The sequence below is a fragment of the Myotis lucifugus genome, unplaced genomic scaffold, assembly GCF_000147115.1.
Source record: "Myotis lucifugus unplaced genomic scaffold, Myoluc2.0 scaffold_38, whole genome shotgun sequence".
NCBI lineage: Eukaryota > Metazoa > Chordata > Mammalia > Chiroptera > Vespertilionidae > Myotis > Myotis lucifugus.
The window spans coordinates 3,154,322-3,174,324 of record NW_005871086.1 but is presented as its reverse complement, the minus strand read 5'-3'; the positions used below and the strand labels follow the sequence as shown (position 1 = coordinate 3,174,324).

The window sequence follows — 20,003 nt, the reverse complement described above, 5'->3', positions numbered from 1 at the left end:
CCCATGTTGTGCAGGTTTCTGCTGAAGAGCAGTCTTTAGGAATTTGCTTGAAAAGGTGCTTTCTCTCCTGACTCCCTGAGCACGGAGCGGGTGGGGATAATAAGGAGAACCCATGGCATAGCCACTCCGGAAAATACCCATTTTCATGTCTTTGGCGAGATATTACAAAGGTAAGTTGAATGCATTACTTTTTAAAAATATATATATCTTTCAAATAATTGTTTATGACTCGGTATTCAACATTTTCAGGATTGCTATTGGGGTTCAGAAATCTCCAGAGTTATCTTATCAGTCCTACAGGTAACTGAGTCCTAAGTACGGCGGCAGCTTCAGTCAGTCAAGCGGAGAGAGCTCTGGGCTGATTCTCTAACTTAATGCAGCACTTTGCACTTGTAGTTGGGGGCACAGAGACGAGGAGAGAGACCCGGCTACTTTGCCCCAAAGTCTGTACAACTGTCTCCCCCTGGTTCAACACTGGCAGCTGTGCCCTGTGTCCTGCCCTCGGTGGGGGGGGGGGGGGCGTTTCTCATGCCAGATTGGTAAAGAACTGTTTGCAAACTCTGATCCAATTTTAGGGTTTACACAAATTTGGGGAATAATGACCTAATGTAAAATAATATCTCAAATCCATATTCTTTCTCTCAGCCTATAAATGGGTTCAAAACATGTTTCTATACCTATTTAATCTAGAGATTCCAATAGTGGAGGAAAAGGAGGGTGAATATTAAACAAAATGCTAGCATTTCAGAACCTCTTCTCTGTCAGGGTTGTCAATTCTATGAGGTTATTGACTCCTTGTTCTATCCCAGAAGCCCACCCAGGTGGGCCTCCCCTATGGACCCTTCTCAGACAATTGACCCTCATCACCAGGAGGATGAGTAACTGCTTTTCCAAGTTCATTGTTCCTTCAGGGCCACCACTTGGACATGCAGGGAAACAGGCTTATATACATCCATGAATTATTAGCAACACTGATTTCAGTCAAAGTTAGTGGGTAAGCAATAGGACTACAGAATTCCTGGGCTCTCTCAAGAATGCAGTCTCATTACCCTGTGTATATGGAATTCCTGTTTCTTATCTCATTACCTGCCTTTTCCTATGGCACAGATCCCTTTTAAGCTTTTTACTGCGTGTCCCCTAGATGAGCTTCCTAGACAGACCATGATTGCTTCACCTCTGACAGGATTTACTTCATTTGCAATCTTGGATTAGATTTTATTAGATTGAGCTGTTTCCCAAGGCAACCAGAAGTTATAGGTTAAGGTGCTGATTCCTGGTGCTAATAGGTCCACTTCCAACTGATTTTTTGTTTCACCTGACTTTTCTGCGCTGGCAGGAATGCAAAATGCTCCTCCGCTCTGCCATCCCTTCCCCCATCTGTCCATAAGGACTCATTGACTGTGCATTTAAAAAAATACATTAAGTTCATTATAATCTCATTAATAAACCTTGGCACTTTTCTTTCTTGTGAATAACCAATATCACTCAACATTTCCCCAGATTTACACCTGTCTTTCCAAATGTATCACCCTGTATAAAAGGAATCTGTCCCTTGCAGCGGTTCTCAACCTGTGGGTCGTGACCCCTTTGGGGGTCGAACGACCCTTTCACAGGGGTCGCCTAAATACATCCTGCATATCAGATATTTACATTATGATTCATAATAGTAGCAACATTACAGTTATGAAGTAGCAACGAAAATAATTTTATGGTTGGGGGTCACCACAACATGAGGAACTATATTAAAAGGTCGAGTCATTAGGAAGGTTAAGAACCAATGCTTTAAGGTAACCGATTTCCCTTGGTCAACAGCTATATTGTACCGGGCTGTCCTTTATTTAAAAAGCATTCAATAGTCCTCATGTTGTACATTACATCCCTATACTTATTTATCTTATAAGTGGAAGTCTGTACCTTTTAACAACCTTCACACAATACCTCCACTCCCTACCCTTCCCTTTATTTATACTCCACATGAAAGTGATATCACACAGTCTTTGTCTTTGTCCAACTGATTTCATTTAGCGTAATGCCCTCAAGGTTCATTAGTCTTGTTGCAAATGGCAGGATTTCCTTCTTTTTCATGGCTGGAGAGTTTCCCATTGTAAAGATAAACCACTGTTTGTTTATCTGCTCATCTGTTGACAGAAAACTGTTTCCATGTCTTGACTATTTATTATAAATGAACATGGGGGTGAAGATATCTCTTTGACGTAATGTTTTCATTTCCTTTGGATTAATACCCAGAAGTAGAATTGTTGGCTCATATGCTCATTCTATTTTTAATTTTTTGAGGAGTCTCCATATCATTTTTCATGGTGGCTCTCCAATTTACATTCCCATCAATAGTCCACAAGGGTTACTTTTTCTCCACATCCTCACCAGTATTTGTTTTATCTTTGTTTTAGCAGCCATTCTAACAGGCCTGAGATGATATCTCATTGTGGTCTTGATTTGTATTTTCCAAATGATTACTGATGTAGAGCATCTTTTTATGTACTTCTTGGCCATTTGTTTGTCTTCTTTGGAAAAAATGTTTATTCAGGTCCTTTGCTTATTTTTTTAATTATTACTTGGGGTTCTTTTGCTACTGAGTTATATGAGTTTTTTTATATATAGCTTGTATATTTAACCCCTTATCATATATAGAGGTCTGCTTAGTATGGGTGGTTCAAATAGAAACTAGAGCGGTGACTCAAAAACAAGTCTGGCTGACTGGGTTCTTTTATGTAAAGACTGAACTTGGCAATGTCAATTTCTTAGAAATCTGGGATAAGGGGGGTGTAGGGAGATAAGAAAATAATTGCTTCACCTCTTTCCAAAGTATACTTGTCATCAAGGTAAATGTCATTAATGCCCTGACAAATACCTCCTGCCAATTTGCTCTTTTCAAAGGGACCATGATAAGAAACATCAGAGCTGGCTGGGTGGTTTCCCTGTGGCATCTATGTTCAAAGAAAAGCACAGAAAAACAGAGTGACCCTGTGTTCAATCTGGAGGCATCCCAACAGCCACCTTTGTTCCCTCAATGGAGATTATTTACCCGCCTGTTTCAGAATCAGTGTTTGTAAAATCCCAGCCCTAATGGGAACCTTCAAAAGTTGTTTAACTCATTTCCTAAACACCATGGATTGGGAGAGAGGAGAAGGAAAATGGTTGCACATATCTGTCCTTTTCATAGATCAGAAACTCTTATTTTTAAAGACTAGAGAGGCAGAAGATTGCTCAGTGATCCTCAGTCATGCATTCAGGGGTTAAGTCTGCACCATCCAGGGCCTCTTACTTCTCATGGCTTTAAGGGCTCACAGGAAATGATGAACTCAGAAGCACCTCTACTATCCCTAATTCATCTGAACATCTCAGATTTTACTTACCCCCCTGGGCCAACCTGTGTGAAAGAGATTTTCCTGGGAGGGAATTCCTCCTCGCTGTGTAGATTCTTTCTGAAGATGAGGCTTATGACCCAGACGTTATGCTTTCCTAAATCAGTCTCTGGCCTTTTATCCTTTTGTCCTGAAATCCTTCCATATGACTGTGAAATTAATAACATGAACAAAAATGAGATTGCCAAATCTTCTCAGGAGAATAAAATCATTCTGGATGCCACCAAGAAGGTGGATTGGCTGAATTCAATGAATTAGAAACCCTGAGAAGGGTGGGGGGAGGGGGGCTTCAGTCATGGGCAGGTGGATTACTTGGTTTTGCCTATTTTCCCTTCTTAAAAATGAAAGACAAAAGGAGAAGAGCCTGTCTCCCTATACGGTTTTTGGAACACTCCTTGCGTCGGTCCTATGATATGTGGTGATGGGGAGTGGGCATGCTGAGGGTGTGGGAGGCAGGCTCCCTGGAGTCAAGGTCACCCTGCTGACCTTGCAGCGAGAGCACAGCAGCAGAGGGAGCAGTGATTGCCATAGGCCCTCTGCCAACCAGTTTTAGCCTTTTCTCTTGGGGGTCCCATTGTGCTTTGCAGCCTCTGATATGCGGGCCCTTCTTTTCAGTAAGGCAACCTGGGAGACTGCCATGATCACTGAAATTGGAGAAGTGGACTGTCAGCTGCCACACCTTCCTCCTCTTTTCTGAACGTCATTAAAATTCTATTTCATAATTTTAATTTTTAACATTATCCCAAGAGGCCCATGGAGGATGCCAAGAACGAGGCCTCCTTTCAAGTGCCTTTATCCTAAGGGCCTGTGCCTTCCTGGCTGGACTGCCCCAAACCCTTTCAGGGGATTTCGTCCTGATGATGGGGCCTTCTGTGGCCAATGACTCGGGAACCTCTGATTAAGAGTTTTAGATCCATATTAACCATCCCACTGCATGTAGAACATCAAGGTATCAAATTTTAAAAGAGATTCCTTATACTTGTGTAGTGTTTTTATGTCCCAGGGTGGGGGGCCCAGGAAAAGCTGGACTTGGTTACTACCCAGCTGAAGAGTAGGGTATTTGATCCAGCAAAGGTGGTGAAGACAAGGGTTTAGTGTCCTGTGTTAGGTTTTTCAGGATTTCACATGTAGGGAGGGGGTTAGGAGGGCAGGAATGTGCTTACCGAGTTTCTGTTGTCATAGTCTCTGGTTCTGACTCCAGATCACAGGGGGACTAATCAGTGCTGTGTCCTCCTACCCCTGGACTACACTTTCTAAACGCCAGTGTGCTGCTCTAACTGTTATTAAAGAGGCAGAATCGTCCCTGTTACCCTGAGTTTACAGTCCAAAACCTGTTTGGAAAATGCCCCAGCAGTTCCTTGGGTGTCATTTGAGCGGACAGTTCCATCTGTTTACCCCGCCGAGAAAAGTGACGTGACTGAGTGTGGGGTCTTGGGAGTTTGGCCCGAAGGGGTTGATGGGCTGTAGTAGCAGGGAGAAGTGCAATCTGATGGCTGGGAAGGCAGCCTTGGGAAGCATGGAACAGTGTAAAAACCAAGTCTCGAGGAACAAGGATGGGATCCCCGGTGAAGGTCCACCAAGGGTGGTCAGAAGAGCCAGGACATTTGGGGTACAAGCAGGAGTGACTCCCTGTGGCGAGCGATTTTTTCCCATGGAGTCTGAAGCTGGGCCTGAGGGAACTAGGAGAGCATCACAGGTATCTTTGATAAAAGCTGCCTTTGTGGGGTTTCCGTTAAACACTCTGAAGTCAGTGCCTGAAAGCAGTCAGGCTTGCTATGCATCGGCCCATCTTTCAAGTAGGGAAAGTCATTTATTAAGGATTCTAGCAAATTAATCACATCTTGAGCAACTAACGTTGTAACCAATAGACAAAACACTTTTATAGAACTCCATTTCTTTAAATACATGCAGCTTGTTGCTGCCCTCCATACACATACTTTTTGTTAAAATGATAATATGGCAATAGTGTTAAAACAAAAATTCAGAAAAGCAGAAGTCCAATGGTTCTGCAACAAACCAAATGGCTATATTCATTTTCATAAGTTTTCTGGTCATTGCTAGATAAATATAATTGTTAAAGGCATTTTGCATTCTGCCTTTTCCCCAGTGGTTTATGGTAAACACTTTCTGTGTTTCCATTCGCTCCTGTAATGGTCGTTAACGGTCACAGGATAGAATATCCTGAAGAAGCCTGTGATTTACTAGATAATATTTTTTCTTTCAGATATTTAGTTTCTTTCCAAGTTTCTTTTTGTCCCTATTATAATGCTCTTACCACAACTGTATGTACACTTTTATTGCTGCTCTTGAATTATTCCCATTAATAGAATTATCACAGCAAAGATTATGGTCTTCACATGGCTCTTCCATGCATCCTGATATTGCTTTGCAAAAGGGTTTTACTCAGTGCCAACTTATATTGGATCACACTGGCTAGGTTGCAACTCTCACAGTATTAGGGTCTTCCCCCATTTTTTCAAATTCAGATGATATAAAATGATATACCAAAATTGCTTTAATTGTTATTCCTTTCATTTTATCTCCTTGAAGGTAATAAAATCTCTTCCATATGTTTTAATTTTATTCCTGATATGAATTGCTTACTCATATCCTTTTTCTATTTCTTTATGATGCTTGTTTTTCTTCTACATTTCAATGAGATGTTACCTCTTTTGTCAAAATGATCCAAAGAATGTCTGTAGTCTATTAAATGTTGATGTTTCCATTGTTTTGAAGTCTTGTCATCTTGGCATTATCTGTCTTTTGTTTCCTTCCAGTTCCTCTGTATTTCAAAGCATGGATAAGTATTATGTCTGTAAAGGGATGTGGACTATTTATTACATGCTATTTGCTTTAGAATTTAATTTTTAAATGAAGTATTTAACTCTATTATCTATCCAGAATCTATCTTTCATATTTCTTGTGGATCTTACTGAATGCTTTTCTGATTTGCTATCCACATATCTGTGCTTAATAACCTTGCCATTTCCCCCATTATACTAAAAATCTGCTTTATTGTATGCTACATTTTAGGTTGGTTTATGAACTGTCTATACTGTGCTACGTTCTTCTTTTTGAACCATTACCAAAATGAATTAGTTTTGCTAATTAGTTTTACTGTTTATATTTCCAGTTAATTTTATAGCAGGTTGTTTCCAAAATACCCTCTTGGAATTTTTATTAAAACCACATTAAATCTATAAGTTAAATTTAGGAGAACAAGCATTTACAAACATTCCTAGTATTCTCATTCTGCAACAGTGAGAATGTCACCAAATCTAATTTCATTTTATAGCATAAAGGTTTGTAGTTTTATTTTAAAGATTTAGCTCGGTTCACTTTAAAGGTCTAGCTCATCATCTAAGTAAATTCCTTTAAAAAAAAGAAGTAATATCTTGTAGCAATCATGAATGGAATCTTTCATTATATTTTCTAACTGAAAATACTGCGTTACTTGTTTTTTTCCCCCTCCTATTCAATGTTATTTGGCTGGGTTTTTGTTTGTTTGTTTGGGTTTTGTTTTTTTGTTTTTTGTTTTTTGTTTTGTTATTGTTGTTGTTGTGTTGTTTATTTTTTTACTTAAATGGCGTCATTCTCATTTACTTGTCACTTGTGTCAAAGTAAACCTCCTGGGCAAATATAAAGGGCATCTAGCATGGGTAGGGAATGTTATTCTCTGACTTTCCAGAAAGGCTTCTTTCTATCCTTGATAACCTAACAGAGTGGAACTGAAGTGGGGTCAGGAAGGAAAGGAAAATGCAAGTGCATGTGCACATCCAGAAAATGATGTCATGCCCCCCAAAACCCCTGACAAGGTGGCCCTGGCAGCCTTCCTGGGTTATGATACATTCAGCAAGGGGCCTTCTAGAACCTGGGGCCCCCAAAGTGGGATTTGGGGTTTCCGACGACAAAAGAAGGCAGTTTAGAGATCTAACAGTCTTGAAATATGCATGAGTGTATGCCTGGAGAGAAGTGAGTTCTCCCTCCTCTTTGTTGCTATAATAGGTTCATCTTACCAGGAGGCAGTGTCCTCCGGGAATCACCAAAAGAAATGTTATTGACAGAATTAATTTTGAAATTACTAGTGAGATGATTGAATTAATGATCTAGTGGAATGTTTTTCCTCTGGACATGGCATCAGGGCACGTCACCAGCTTTGCCCTGCCCCACCCCCGTCCTGTGAGGTGGTACTACTACATATTCTCCTCCTGCCAGTGGCTGCAGCCAATGTTGCTGCTGGCAGAGACAGGACGGCCATCCCAGTAAAGTCTCCTGGTTTTTAGTCTGGATCCTCCTTGTGAATAGATCCATGCAGTCTTTGTTCCTTGAATCTTATTCCAGAAATTAGCACTAAATGGTGAAAAGAGTACAATTTGTAGTTAGACCCAAATTCAAATTCAAGCTCACAAGATGACCATGGGAAAGTTTCTCTTTTCCCATTTGTAAAAGGGATACAAAAAGACCAATTATTATTTATTCCTTTAGGAAAAATGAATATGAAATGAGAAAAGGAGTGCCTCCTGTTGCCAGGCACTGATAAAAGTGATGTTGATGTGGTTCATGTAGGGAGGGTAGATACACATCCAAAATAACATATGAATTCATATCGGCTAATAATAAATGCCATGAGAAGGAGTGATGAGAGAAGACTTCTCTAATGAGATATCTGAGCACAGGACTGAAAGAAGGCTGGGAATGAGCCATGAGAATATTGAGGAAGAGCATTCCAGGCCACAGGGAACACATGTGCAGGGCCTGCAGTGGAGCATGCCTGGTAGGTGAGGAAGTCAGAGATGTGGAGGGAACCAGATCCAGTAGGGTTGCAGGAATAGCCAGGAGGCCAGACCCAGCCTATGGTCTGTTGATGTATAGAACCTCTAGGTAAAGGTGGCTTTTACATTTTGAATAAATTGTTTAAAATAAAGAAGACTGTAAGAGAAACCATATGTATTCTGCCAAGCCTAAAATATTTACTATCCGGTTTCTTCTTCTTCTTCTTTTTTTTTTTTTACTTTTTTTATGTTCTATTGTAGGTATTATTTTTTTTAATTAAATGTATTGGGTGACATTGGTTAATAAGATTGTATGGGTTTAAAGTGTACAATTCTATGACACATTATCTGTACATTGCGTTGTGTGTTCACCACCCAAACTCAAATCATCTTCCGTCACCATATATTTAACCCCCTTTACCCTTTACTAGTCTCTCTCACACACGTCCCCTCTCTCTGGTAACCAACATACTGTTGTCTGTGTCTATGAGTTTTTGTTTTTTCTTATTTGTTCATTTGTTGCTTTCACTTTTATATCCCACATATGAGTGAAATCATACGTTCTTAACTTTGTCTGAATTAGCATGATATTCTCAAGATCCATTCATGCTGTCACAAATGGCATTATTTCATCTTTTCTTAGGGCTGAGTAGTATTCCATTTGTATATGTACCACATCTTTATACAGTCCTCTATCACAGGACACTGGTTGTTTCCCTGTCTTGACCACCCTGAATAATGCTGCAGTGAACAAGGGGTGCATATATCTTTGCAAAGAAATTTTTCAAAAATTTTGGGTAGATACCCAGAAGAGGGATTGCTCCATCATATTGTAACTCTATTCTTAATTTTTGAGGAATCTCCATAGTCTTTACCATAGAGGCTGTACCAGTTATGTTCCCACCTTTTTCTTCACAACCTCTGCAACACTTGTTATTACTCGTCTTGTTGATAATAGCCATTCTAACAGGTGTGAGGTGGTATCTTATTCTAGTTTTGATTTACATTTCCCTAGAAGCTAGTGAGGTCGTACATCTTTTCATGTATCTGTTGGCCATTTCTATATCTTCTTGGGAGCCAAAAACATACAATGGAGAAAAGGAAGCCTCTTCAATAAATGGTGCTGGGAAAATTAGAAAGCCACATGCAAAAGAATGAAACTAGACTATTGTTTCTAATTTTTGTCCCCATGTACAGAAAATTAACTCAAAATAGATCATAGACCTGATACTATCTGGTCTTTTACAGAGAATATTTGCCAACTCCTGATCCAATGACCTGGAGGATATGGTGAAAGGAAGTCGGAGGTTGGAGGTTGAGCAAGAAAGTAACATAATGTGATCAATGGTCTTTAAAGGACGCTCTGACTGCCTGCCCTATTAACACAGAATAGAAAAGGGTTACAGCAGGAAGCAGCGTCAGGAGCTGTGATGATCGTCTAGGGGAGAGAGGCAGCACTGGACTAGACTGGAAGCAGTGGGGTGTCGAGTAGTTGGATACAAAATATCTGTTGAAGGTGGCACCACAGGGGCTTTGGAATGACTATGGAGTATGATGAGAGCAAGAGAGGAGTAAAGGATGACCCCAAGATTTTTTTATCTCCATTCTCTCCTTATGCTCTCGTGGAAACTGGATGAGTGAATGATCTTTTCTGCCCCCAGGGTTTAATGCCCCAGTTCCCACCATTTTGCAGTCGGGGTTATCTCCCTAAGGTACAGTTTGATAGTGACACTGACCAGCATCCCCTCAGCTATTGAACAGTCATCATAGCCCACCCAGCATCTGTGTCCCGACTCATTTCCAACTGTTTTCTTCCATTGACCCCAACACTGATCAGAGAAACAAATGTCTGCTTGTCCCCATGTGCACTTCATACTTTGCACCTCCAGGTCTTCACCCATGTGGGTTCCTCTTTCTTACCATTGTTACATGTCAACAGTCCTATCAGGATGTTATGGTCTACCTTTTCCATAAAGCTATTCCTTAACACACTCTTTATCCTCCAGGTCTGTCCCAATGCTCTGTGTCTTTAACCCTTTTAACAGACATGTTGTTTCTATTCATAACAATTTTTTATGCACAGTCTTATCTCCCCTACCAGACTATACAGAAGGAGACAATGGAACATATGGCTAAGTTCCTGGTCTTTGTTAAATCCTGGTCCTGCGCTTGGAACCTGTACAACTTTAAGTAAATTACTTCATCTCTTTAAGCCTCAGTTTGTGTTGCTGTAAAATGGAGATAATTACCATAGTTACCTCACAGCACTAATTAAGAAGATAAAATGAGTCGATTCATGTACAACACTTGGTGTAATTCTGTGCCTGCTGTATAATTAGGGCTCATTTAATTCCAGCAATGATGCGAATTCCCCTTCATTGTGGAGCTGAGGAAGTATTTTGCATCCTATTTTCCAGGTGCTTTGTACACCATTTTGTACACAGTAGGCTAATGAATATGTTATGAAAAGCCGGGAGAAATGAGCTCAAGTTCTGGAGTTAACTTTGAGTGCCGTTCCCACCATGCCCATCTGTACGACATGTGCCAAGATGCCCTCTTTGAGCTTCAGATTCCTCGCAAGTGAAGTGGGAAACCATTTCTAACTGGGAGGGTCATAAGAATGAGCTGTGATGGTACATAAGGCACCTGAGGAGTAGTGTGTGCCCAACAGTAGCTCTCACAGGAGGAGGAGCAGGAGGAGGAGGAGGAGGAGGAGGAGGAAGGAGGTCAAAGCTCCTGCAGAGGAAACCCCTCCACTTCTAGCATGAAGCTTGGTGTTTCCTTAAAGCAGCGGTTCTCAGTGTAGTTGCCAGACCAGCAGCAGCAGTGTCCTGTCCCCTGCAATGGGTTAGAAATGCAGGTTCTCAGGCCCCACCCCAGGCCTGATGGAACGAATGCTGTGGAATGGAGTCAGCAGCCTCTGCTTTAACCAGCGATGTGCACCTGTGGCTGAGAAATGCGGCCCTTATAGAGGGAGGAGCTGGGCTGGGAGAACGCTCCAGGACTGTAATGTCCCCTTCAATCCCAGCGGGGGAGTGACGTCTCTCTAGTGTCTTCTCTTGTCACCATAATAAAGGACATGAGGGCCAGAGAAGGGAGGAGCATAGGCTCTTTAGTGCCACTTTTTGGGGTCAGCAACGTTTGGCTCTTTACTTATGATTACACACAGACTTGGTAGAAATGAACGATGGGCTGGAAGAAGGTGTGACCCATGATCAACACTAGGAAATGTGATTTAGTCTTTAGTTCAATTTGAGACATGGGACTCCTTTGGGAGCATACACCTACAACATAAGCCATCATGACCTCTCAGTTAACTTGTGATAATGCAAATGTACAGTGAAAATATCGGTTGGACTGACAAGATGTAAAAATTTAATATGACTAATTTTAACAGAAGCTGTTAATACATTTGTAAGTATAGCAGCTAAGGTTATTTCAAGCAATTTGGAAATATTGTGAAGAAGAACATTTCATTCTTCCACAGTATTAAAGGCTTAAATAGCTCCATAGCCACAGTTATGTATAGTTATATAACTATATAAAGTTATAACTGTGGGTATATATATATATATATAGAGAGAGAGAGAGAGAGAGAGAGAGAGAGTTACATATAGTTATCCACTTTTTTAAAACAAGATACTACCTTTATGTTTTTTTCTTTTCTTTAGGCTTATTGTATGACATGAAAAATCATCTCTTTGACAGGGTGATTCTGTTCATCCAAGTTGAGTCGAATTAAAATCATCCAAGCTTTATTATCCAACCTCTGCCTTCTCTCCATGCCCCCAGCTTTCCCCCATTGCTTGTAGCTCTGATAGAGGATAGATACAGGAGAGGTACAGAATCTCGGACCAGGCCCCTGGGCTGTGAATCTGTAGCTCCGAATAAAATGTGGTGCATAAAAGATGCCCTTGGCATATAGAAGGAAAATGTTATAATTTCTCTATATGATTAATTTTAATCTTAAGCTTTGGATTCTGTGTGTGTGTGTGTGTGTGTGTGTGTGTGTGTATGTGTGTATTTGGGAATGGGGAGGGGCCTATGTGCAAAAATTTTTTCCTAAAAACGGTATGTGATCAAAATAATTGGATCATATCTGAGGGTAGGTTAACATGACAGAAAGATTTAGGTAAAAGATTGAAAATGTTGATGCCAAAATATTCTAGAATTTTCTGTAGATTTCAGTTTTCCATGTTACCTGGAAATGATAGTTTTGTCTCATATCATGTACTCAGTTGAAATGATTATATGTGGATCCCACTAAGGGAAAAGGTAAGAAGCGACACAGTGGCTTTCTGGAGGGCTGCCTCTTCTCTCTGCCTCCCTCCCCGACTGGGTGGGCTGCCACTGAGTGAACAGCCAAAGTGAAGTAGCCTGGTAAGGCAGCCAAGGTACCTCGATGGTCCCTCAACTGAAGAATCTATTTCTGCAGAATTTGCCCTTTTAAAGCCTCGATGTCCAAGCTATCTTTGTTGGTGAGATTTGGGTAAATAGGACCCTTTAAGTGAGTGGGCAAAAGGCACAAGAGCCGTGAAGGGGAATGACCACCAGGCACAGAATGTGCCTACCCACCTGCCCCAAGCTGCCTTTCTATGGCTAGCCTGTAGTTACATCACATTTGTTTCTCTCTCTCACTCTGAATGCTTCTGAGAAGTTTCAAAGGAAGGTAAGGAGTGCCTATCTCATTGCCATGCTGCTCCGGTAGAACAGCCCTGCGTCTCTGCTGACGCCAGGCAGGGGTCCTTTTGGAAGAGAGGTTTGGCCTGACACACCCTCTCCCAAGGATGTTGCATGACCGTGGTCATGAGTCTTCTCCCCCCACCCCACCCCCGCCCGTAGGCTGGCCACTCTCTTCTAGAACGAATTTCTTGAGAGCTTTGCAATGTGTCCTTTCCTTGTAGTTTGTCTTATAGGATTCTTGTGCTTCTTTGCTTTGCGAGAGGCCACAATGGCCCGTGCTGACACTGTCCCTCTCCTTCCCCACCAGGCAGCACAAGGGGGCGGCCACAGGACCCTGCTCTATGGCCACGCGATTCTCCTGCGGCACTCTTTTAGCGGAATGGTAAGCACATCTGGGTGTTCACTTTCACCATTCAAGGAGGAGGGGAAAGATACAGAGGGGGGAAAGAACAGGAAACCAGCAAGTGTCTAGATCAAATTAACAGCAGAGGTAACATTGTTGTCTTGGCATTTCCTTCGTATAATTTACCTCAGTTTGCAATTCTATATTTTATTTGCATAATGTCTGACCCCCTTTTACCCACTCCATGAGGGAAAGTACCATGTCCTTATTTAACTAAACCTAATCCCACCAAGTACAGTACTTTGACATACTAGATTCTCAGTAAAGATTCGCTTCATTGATCAAATAAACTATGTGATAACTGACTTCTTGAGTATATAAGGGTAACCAGCACAGGGGGAAAATCCACCAAATGAAATTTTTGTGAAATCTTTCCTCTTTTACTAGCTAAAGGACATGGGTTGACATCCACTGCCTTCAGTGCTGGGAGAGTTTGAAGGTATAATGTAAATCCAGAGGCAGGAGAAAGCTGGCCAGGCTATAGCTAATTAGGGATCTAGACCCCAAATTATCCTGAATGGTGAAAATTTATGTAACTTGAAAATTTTTTCCAAGTTTTAAATAAATTTGTAAACGCCAGACATTGTAGATCTCTGGCAGGGAGTTAAGGAGACTAGTGTGATCTCAATCAACTATAATCTGTGCCAACTCGAGTCACATTCACTCCCAGTCGCTGCCTGTAGCATCCTCACTTGCTATCTGTGGAAGGAAGATTTGTCTTCTTTCTCTGTTCTAATGGAAGCTGTTAAATTCATTCAAGACTTCACTTTCACACATTTACACCTGCAGCACACCACAAAGTTCATCTCAAAGCTTAAACTATCAAATTGGCAGCGGGAGCAGCAGCTGCCTCTTAAATAATGCATTCATTGCAGCATTTCTTTCCCCGAGCACTGGTAAAAAGTTGACCTTTTCAGCTTGAACGTTCATCTGTTGTAGTCCTTCGTGGCAAAGGACAGAGAACAAACATGACCAAATGCAAGGTTGTCCAAGCAGGAGATGGGGACATTTAGAGAGTGGGGAAACTTTGTACCCAGACAATCTCTAGGACTAAGAGGTGGTGATTTTTCTTTCAGAACCTGGTGCTTATCCATAAGGGAAAATAAAACCTTAATACCTCTCTTTTTCTACCTACATACAACAATCAAAACCTCAAACAGCACACTTTCCCTGGCCTTAAAAACTCAGGCTAACATTGTGGTAGAGATATGAAGGCCCATGTTATTTATCATTAGATTTACAGCCCTTCCAGAAATTCCCACTCAGGGTTAACATAAACGCTACACTGCTCCTTTAGGAGCAGCTCTGAGAACAGGCCTGTGGGACATGCCTCCACACCGTGCGGTGACTCTTCATCTCCTGGCTGCAGAGAACTAGGAGTAGAACCCAGAAAGCACGTTCCAAGTGCATGTCTGCCTCCCAGGCTAATCCCAAGGTCAGCGCTGGGCCTGTCAATAGAGGAAACGGGGAACAGGCCAGTGTTTTGGTTTTTTTTTCCTTTTATTAAGTTATTTTAAAAATCATTGTTAAGTTTTGCATGCCCATGTAGTTTTATAATTGGAAAAATATAGACATTATTTGAGATGTTTTAAAGTTCACAGAAAATTTGAAAAACAGGAAATAAATAGCAGTGAAGGAATCATCATGGTCTGTGCCTCTGTCCAGAGATAACTTCTGCTGTCAGTTTCCTTTAGCCTGGTTGCTAGGCATTTCAATTTTGCATATATGTTAACCCTACAAATATGCTATTTTGTATTTGTTCCATGCTGTTACACAATCTTGATAAAAGCAATTAATGGTAACATAATAGACCATAAAAGGAAGTACCAAATTTGATCAATCCTTCTATTACTGTTGGTCATTTATGTTCCAATTATATTGTTTCCAGTGTAAAGGTTTCTCAGAGTGTCTTTGAACTAAAGCATACCTAATATGTCAAACTTATCTCTACAACATATAGAAACATAAGCTAAGTCACAGGGTCACCAGACAAGAACATCTTTGAGGTTTAAAATATATGTAAAAGTGTATTTCAAAAGTATTATAATAATGAACAAGGTAAGCCCTTTTCACAGTAGCTCAATGTTGACATTGACAACTGGGAGCCAACTAGTGTTGAGATGCCAAGACCTGATGAAGAGTATGACTTCACGAGCATCTGTCTTGTTTCACAGTATCTAGCATGTTTGACTACATCAAGATCCCAGACAGATAAACTTGCCTTTGATGTAGGCCTGCGGGAACATGCCACAGGTAAGTCCACATTCCCAGATCTCCTGCTCAGTGGGGTCTCGGGAAGGATACCGAATATGTTATTCACTTGGGATTCCAAACCAGCTAACCACTGGGGTCAAGAAATAGGTCTGATAAAATTTTGGACAATGATGAAGAATGCATGATGGAAACATAGGAACTAAGACTAAGAGAACACGATGCTTTAAGTACCGTCTGTTGGTCTCAAAGTAAAACAGTTTTATAGGGTTAAGTACTGAAAATGAATGGTGAAGTTATTCCTGATAAGAACCAATGGTAATAACTGCTAAAAACACAGATAGCACAATAGGGCTTCAATAATGTAGTACAAGGTCCAGATCAAAGGAGGAGTTCCATTTTATTCTGCTGTGAATCAGCTATTTCTACAGAAATGTTCTCAAATGTTAGTCAGTGACATGGCCATCATGGTTTTTACCATTCCAGTGCATCAACTTTATTATCATTTACTTTATATTTTCTTTAAATTTACTTACTTTTATACTTACAATTTTAGAACTGCTTGCCATAAAAAAATAAATATAATGAAAAGAAACTCATGTCATTAAATAATTGAAGCATTGTTGTCAAATATTAGAAAAGTGTTCATGATATAGAAGCTCCAAATTTAAACTTTTTTCTTTTTTAAATAGAAGGTTTAAAGGAGTAATAAAAAATAATATATAGTTCTCACTATATTATTTAATGTTGCTTAATTGTTTTTTACCACCAGCAATATACATCATATACTTATTTTTAGTTTAGTCACAATATTGACAGTCAAGATAACTAGTTATTTATTTATATTACAGTTATAGTATCAAAGAAAGGTCTGACTTGCTGTGGGTTATTCCAAAGACCAATGGAGCAGTGGATAGGAGTTGAGAGGAAGTATATTTCACATCAGTGAAGGAAACCACTTTCTAATACCTACAATTACTCAGTGGAGGAGCAACTGGCCTTGGGATGTAGTGTGCTCCCTGTGGCTGGAAACATTCATGGGCAATCTGAGCATCTGCCAAGGGCATTACATATGGAATTTCTTCTCAGTTTAGAAGTTAGGCTATGTACCAATCCGGATTCTTGGTTGAAAACAGCAGAAACTGATTCAGGCTATCTCAAGCAGAATGAGAATTTACTGGAAAAATGTTGGGTAGAACCCGCCCTAAAGCTGAAGCCCCAGTCTTGGAAAAGGGGCAGGAACAAAGAGAGACCAGGGAAGAGAAAACAGCCTAGGTCCCATGGCAGAAAGAGTCTTCCTGGATGCAGTCTTTAACATCATAACATTTTCCCCAAAAGAGGAGGAAGAGATCATTGTTAGGTAGCCAAAGAACAAAAGTCCATGTGAATGTTCTAAAACTGTCAGTTCAGCCCTGACTGGTTTGGCTCAGTGGATGGAGCATCGGCCTGCGGACTCAAGGGTCCTGGGTTCGATTCTGGTCAAGGGAATGTACCTTGGTTGCAGGCACATCCCCAGTGGGGGGTGTGCAGGAGGCAGCTGGTCGATGTTTCTCTCTCATCAATGTTTCTGACTCTCTATCCCTCTCCCTTCCTCTCTGTGAGAAATCAATAAAATATATTAAAAAATAAAATAAAACTGTCAGTTCAGAAGGGAATGATGCAGATTGTCTGATTTTGCAAATGATGTAGACAAAAACTCTGGAGTTTAGACCATGTGTACCTGCTGTTTCTGCATCAGACACAGTGGTGTCTAAGAATGCCTGAGGAGAAACCCTTGCTCTCCTCCTATTTGTACAAACTAAAAAAGTGGGCCTGCCTCAGCTCATTATATTTTTCCCCTAAAATAAGAATATATTTGAGTTTGATTTAAGATTGCTTTGTTTTCAGCTAAAGTGTTATTCTTAAAATACACCTTCCTCTAAGTATCCATCAACATTCTCTGAAAATTATAAATTGAGTGAAGTACCACATTCTGAATGGAAGTTGGCCTTTAATATAAGCCAGCTGTCAGTCTTGGAGCACGTCATCAGAAAAGTTATAAGAGGTCACTCTATTTACATCAATAAAATGACTTTAGACTTTTTCAGACTTGGGAAGAAAGTGAGAAAAACCACTTTCTATTCATGTGTTCAGGAAATCTATTTTTTTAAAATATTAGAGCCTCCAATAAAAATAGAGGGAAGTTGCAGCAGATATTACCCTGACAATTCCTAAAAACAGATATGATATGAATTCTGCCGACAGATGAATACATGAGCCAACCCACGTTCAAGTTGGCTGATCAGAAGCTGAGTTTGGCAGAAGACAGGTGGAAAAGGGTTGACCAGGTGTTCACGAAAACCTAGAGCCTTTTAAAATAATTTATTTTACCTCTCTCACCCAAATCCATTTCAAACTCATCCTTGAAGAAGGCCAGCTTGGTATTTGTGAGGGAGAAGGAGAATGCGTGTACAGCGCAGACAAGTTTGTGTTGCCTGGGGAGGGACTTCTCATTTCAGGAGGAGATTCACTCAGAATCCAACAGAGTGCCATTCTGTTTCCTGCCAGGTCATTCTCTGAACGCACCTTTGGTTCAGAAACCTCTACTGAGTTGAAAACAAGTAAATGCTCAATAGCTCAGTTTAATCTCTAGGAGAATGTGAGGAGAAGTTTGGAGGCAGTTTCTTGAACAATTCTAGAATTCCCACTACATGAAGGATATTAAATAATTTGACTTACTTAAAATAACTTGTGATCATTTTCCCCTTGGTTTTCCCTTGGTTTTGATTACTGAGTTCTTTCTTTTCTCCTTTTAAGGTTTTTTGTTGCTGCTTGTTTTTAGCATTTAAACATAATTGTAGAATTAGACTTAGGACGAAATAAATATGAAAAAAAACAGTACTTTTAGTGTTTTCCTTGTATGTATTTTAGGGTCATCACCTGGCCCATATCCTATTGATTCTGGGAACAGCCCTGACCACTGAGCTGTTCCCAGGAGAGGGCAGGAGAACGAGTAGACTCTTCCCCCATGTGCCTACTTAAAACCTACTTTATCCTAAATGCCCTTGGTGGCCCAGAGTACAGAATAGATACAAGTATCACATTTCCCTGCAAATGTAGAGGTCAACCTCTTTTGTCATGAAATTTTAAATTTAATCAAAGTAATATCTACACATAGTTTAAAGAAATAAAGAGTCCTCCTATGCCCATTGAAAACATCAGTCTCCTGCCCCACCCATCCCTGTTTTGGATTCCTGCCTCTTTCTGGGGCATCTACTTTCAGTTCCTCCGGTATTGGTTAGCATTTGTTTATGAATAACAAAATTCATGCTCTTGAGGGGGGCGGGCGGGTCCCTGAGCCTGGCCTGTGCCCTCTCGCAGTCCAGGAGCCCTCGGGGGATGTCCAACTGATGGATTGGGAGCGGGCCTAATCTGGCAGTTGGACATCCTTAGTGTTGCCATGGAGGCAGGAAAGGCTCTTGCCACGGGCTGCTGCGCTCACCAGCTGTGAGCCTGGCTTTTGGCTGATTGGTGCTCCCCGTGTGGGAGCGCACTGACCACGAGGAGATAGCTCCTGCATTGAGCATCTGCCCCCTGGTGGTCAGTGCACATCATAGCAACTGGTACTTCCACTGTTCGGTCAATTCGCAGATTAGTCTTTTATGCCTGCGGGATTGGGACAAAACCAGCTCTTCGACATCCCCCGAGGGTCCTGGATTGCGAGAGGGCACAGGCCAGGCCGAGGGACCCCACTGGTGCACAGTTGGGGCTGGGGAGAGATGCGGGACATTGGCCGAACACACCCTGGAGCCCTCCCGCAGTCCCTCCTCAGCCAGACCCCAGCAGCATGTTAACCTACTGATCAAAGCGTCTACCCCCTGGTGGTCAGTGAACGTCATAGCGACCGGTTTACTGGTCGACTGTCCCCTGGTGATCAGTGCATGTCATAGTGAGTGGTTGAGCGACCTTAGCATATCATTAGCATATTACACTTTGATTGGTTGAATGGACAACTGGACACTTAGCATATTAGGCTTTTATTATGAATAACATAATATACTACTTAGTTATTCTTTCCAGATTAGGTATTATTTATTGACTAGAGGCCCATGGAAGGAGGATTCCTGCAAGAATAGGGCTTCGCTCCCATCTCTGCGGCTCCTACCCTGCCCTTCTCTGTGGCTCCTACCCCGCCCTTCTCTGCAGCTCCTACCCCACCCATCTCTGCTGCTTCTCTCCCGCCTGTCTCAGCTACCTCAGCTCCATTGCTTGGCTTCCTTCTATGGTGTCTTCAGTCTTCGCTCCCAGCGGTATATACAAATTAGCCACCATCTTTGTTGGTGGTTAATTTGCAAATCACACTGATTAGCCAATGGGAGGAGTAGCGAAGGTACAGTCAATTACCATGTTTGTCTATTATTAGATAGGACTAGAGGCCTGTTGCAGGAAGATTCCTGCAAGAATAGGGCTTCCTACGGCTGGAGAGAAGCAGAGAGGGGAGCGAAACCTGCTGAGGCGGGCTTCGCTCCCGTCTCCGCCACCCGGCTTGTTTCACTCCCGCCTCCCTCCGCC

General features: G+C 41.5%; 1 protein-coding gene across 1 annotated transcript in view; it reads left to right on the top strand.

Moving 5' to 3' along the window:
- RYR3 (ryanodine receptor 3) overlaps nucleotides 1-20,003 on the top strand; it is a 366,436-nt gene that overhangs the window by 47,024 nt on the left and 299,409 nt on the right. The window contains 2 exon segments of the mRNA XM_023752849.1: nucleotides 13,146-13,220; nucleotides 15,416-15,494. Coding sequence (XP_023608617.1) covers nucleotides 13,146-13,220; nucleotides 15,416-15,494 — 154 coding nt within the window.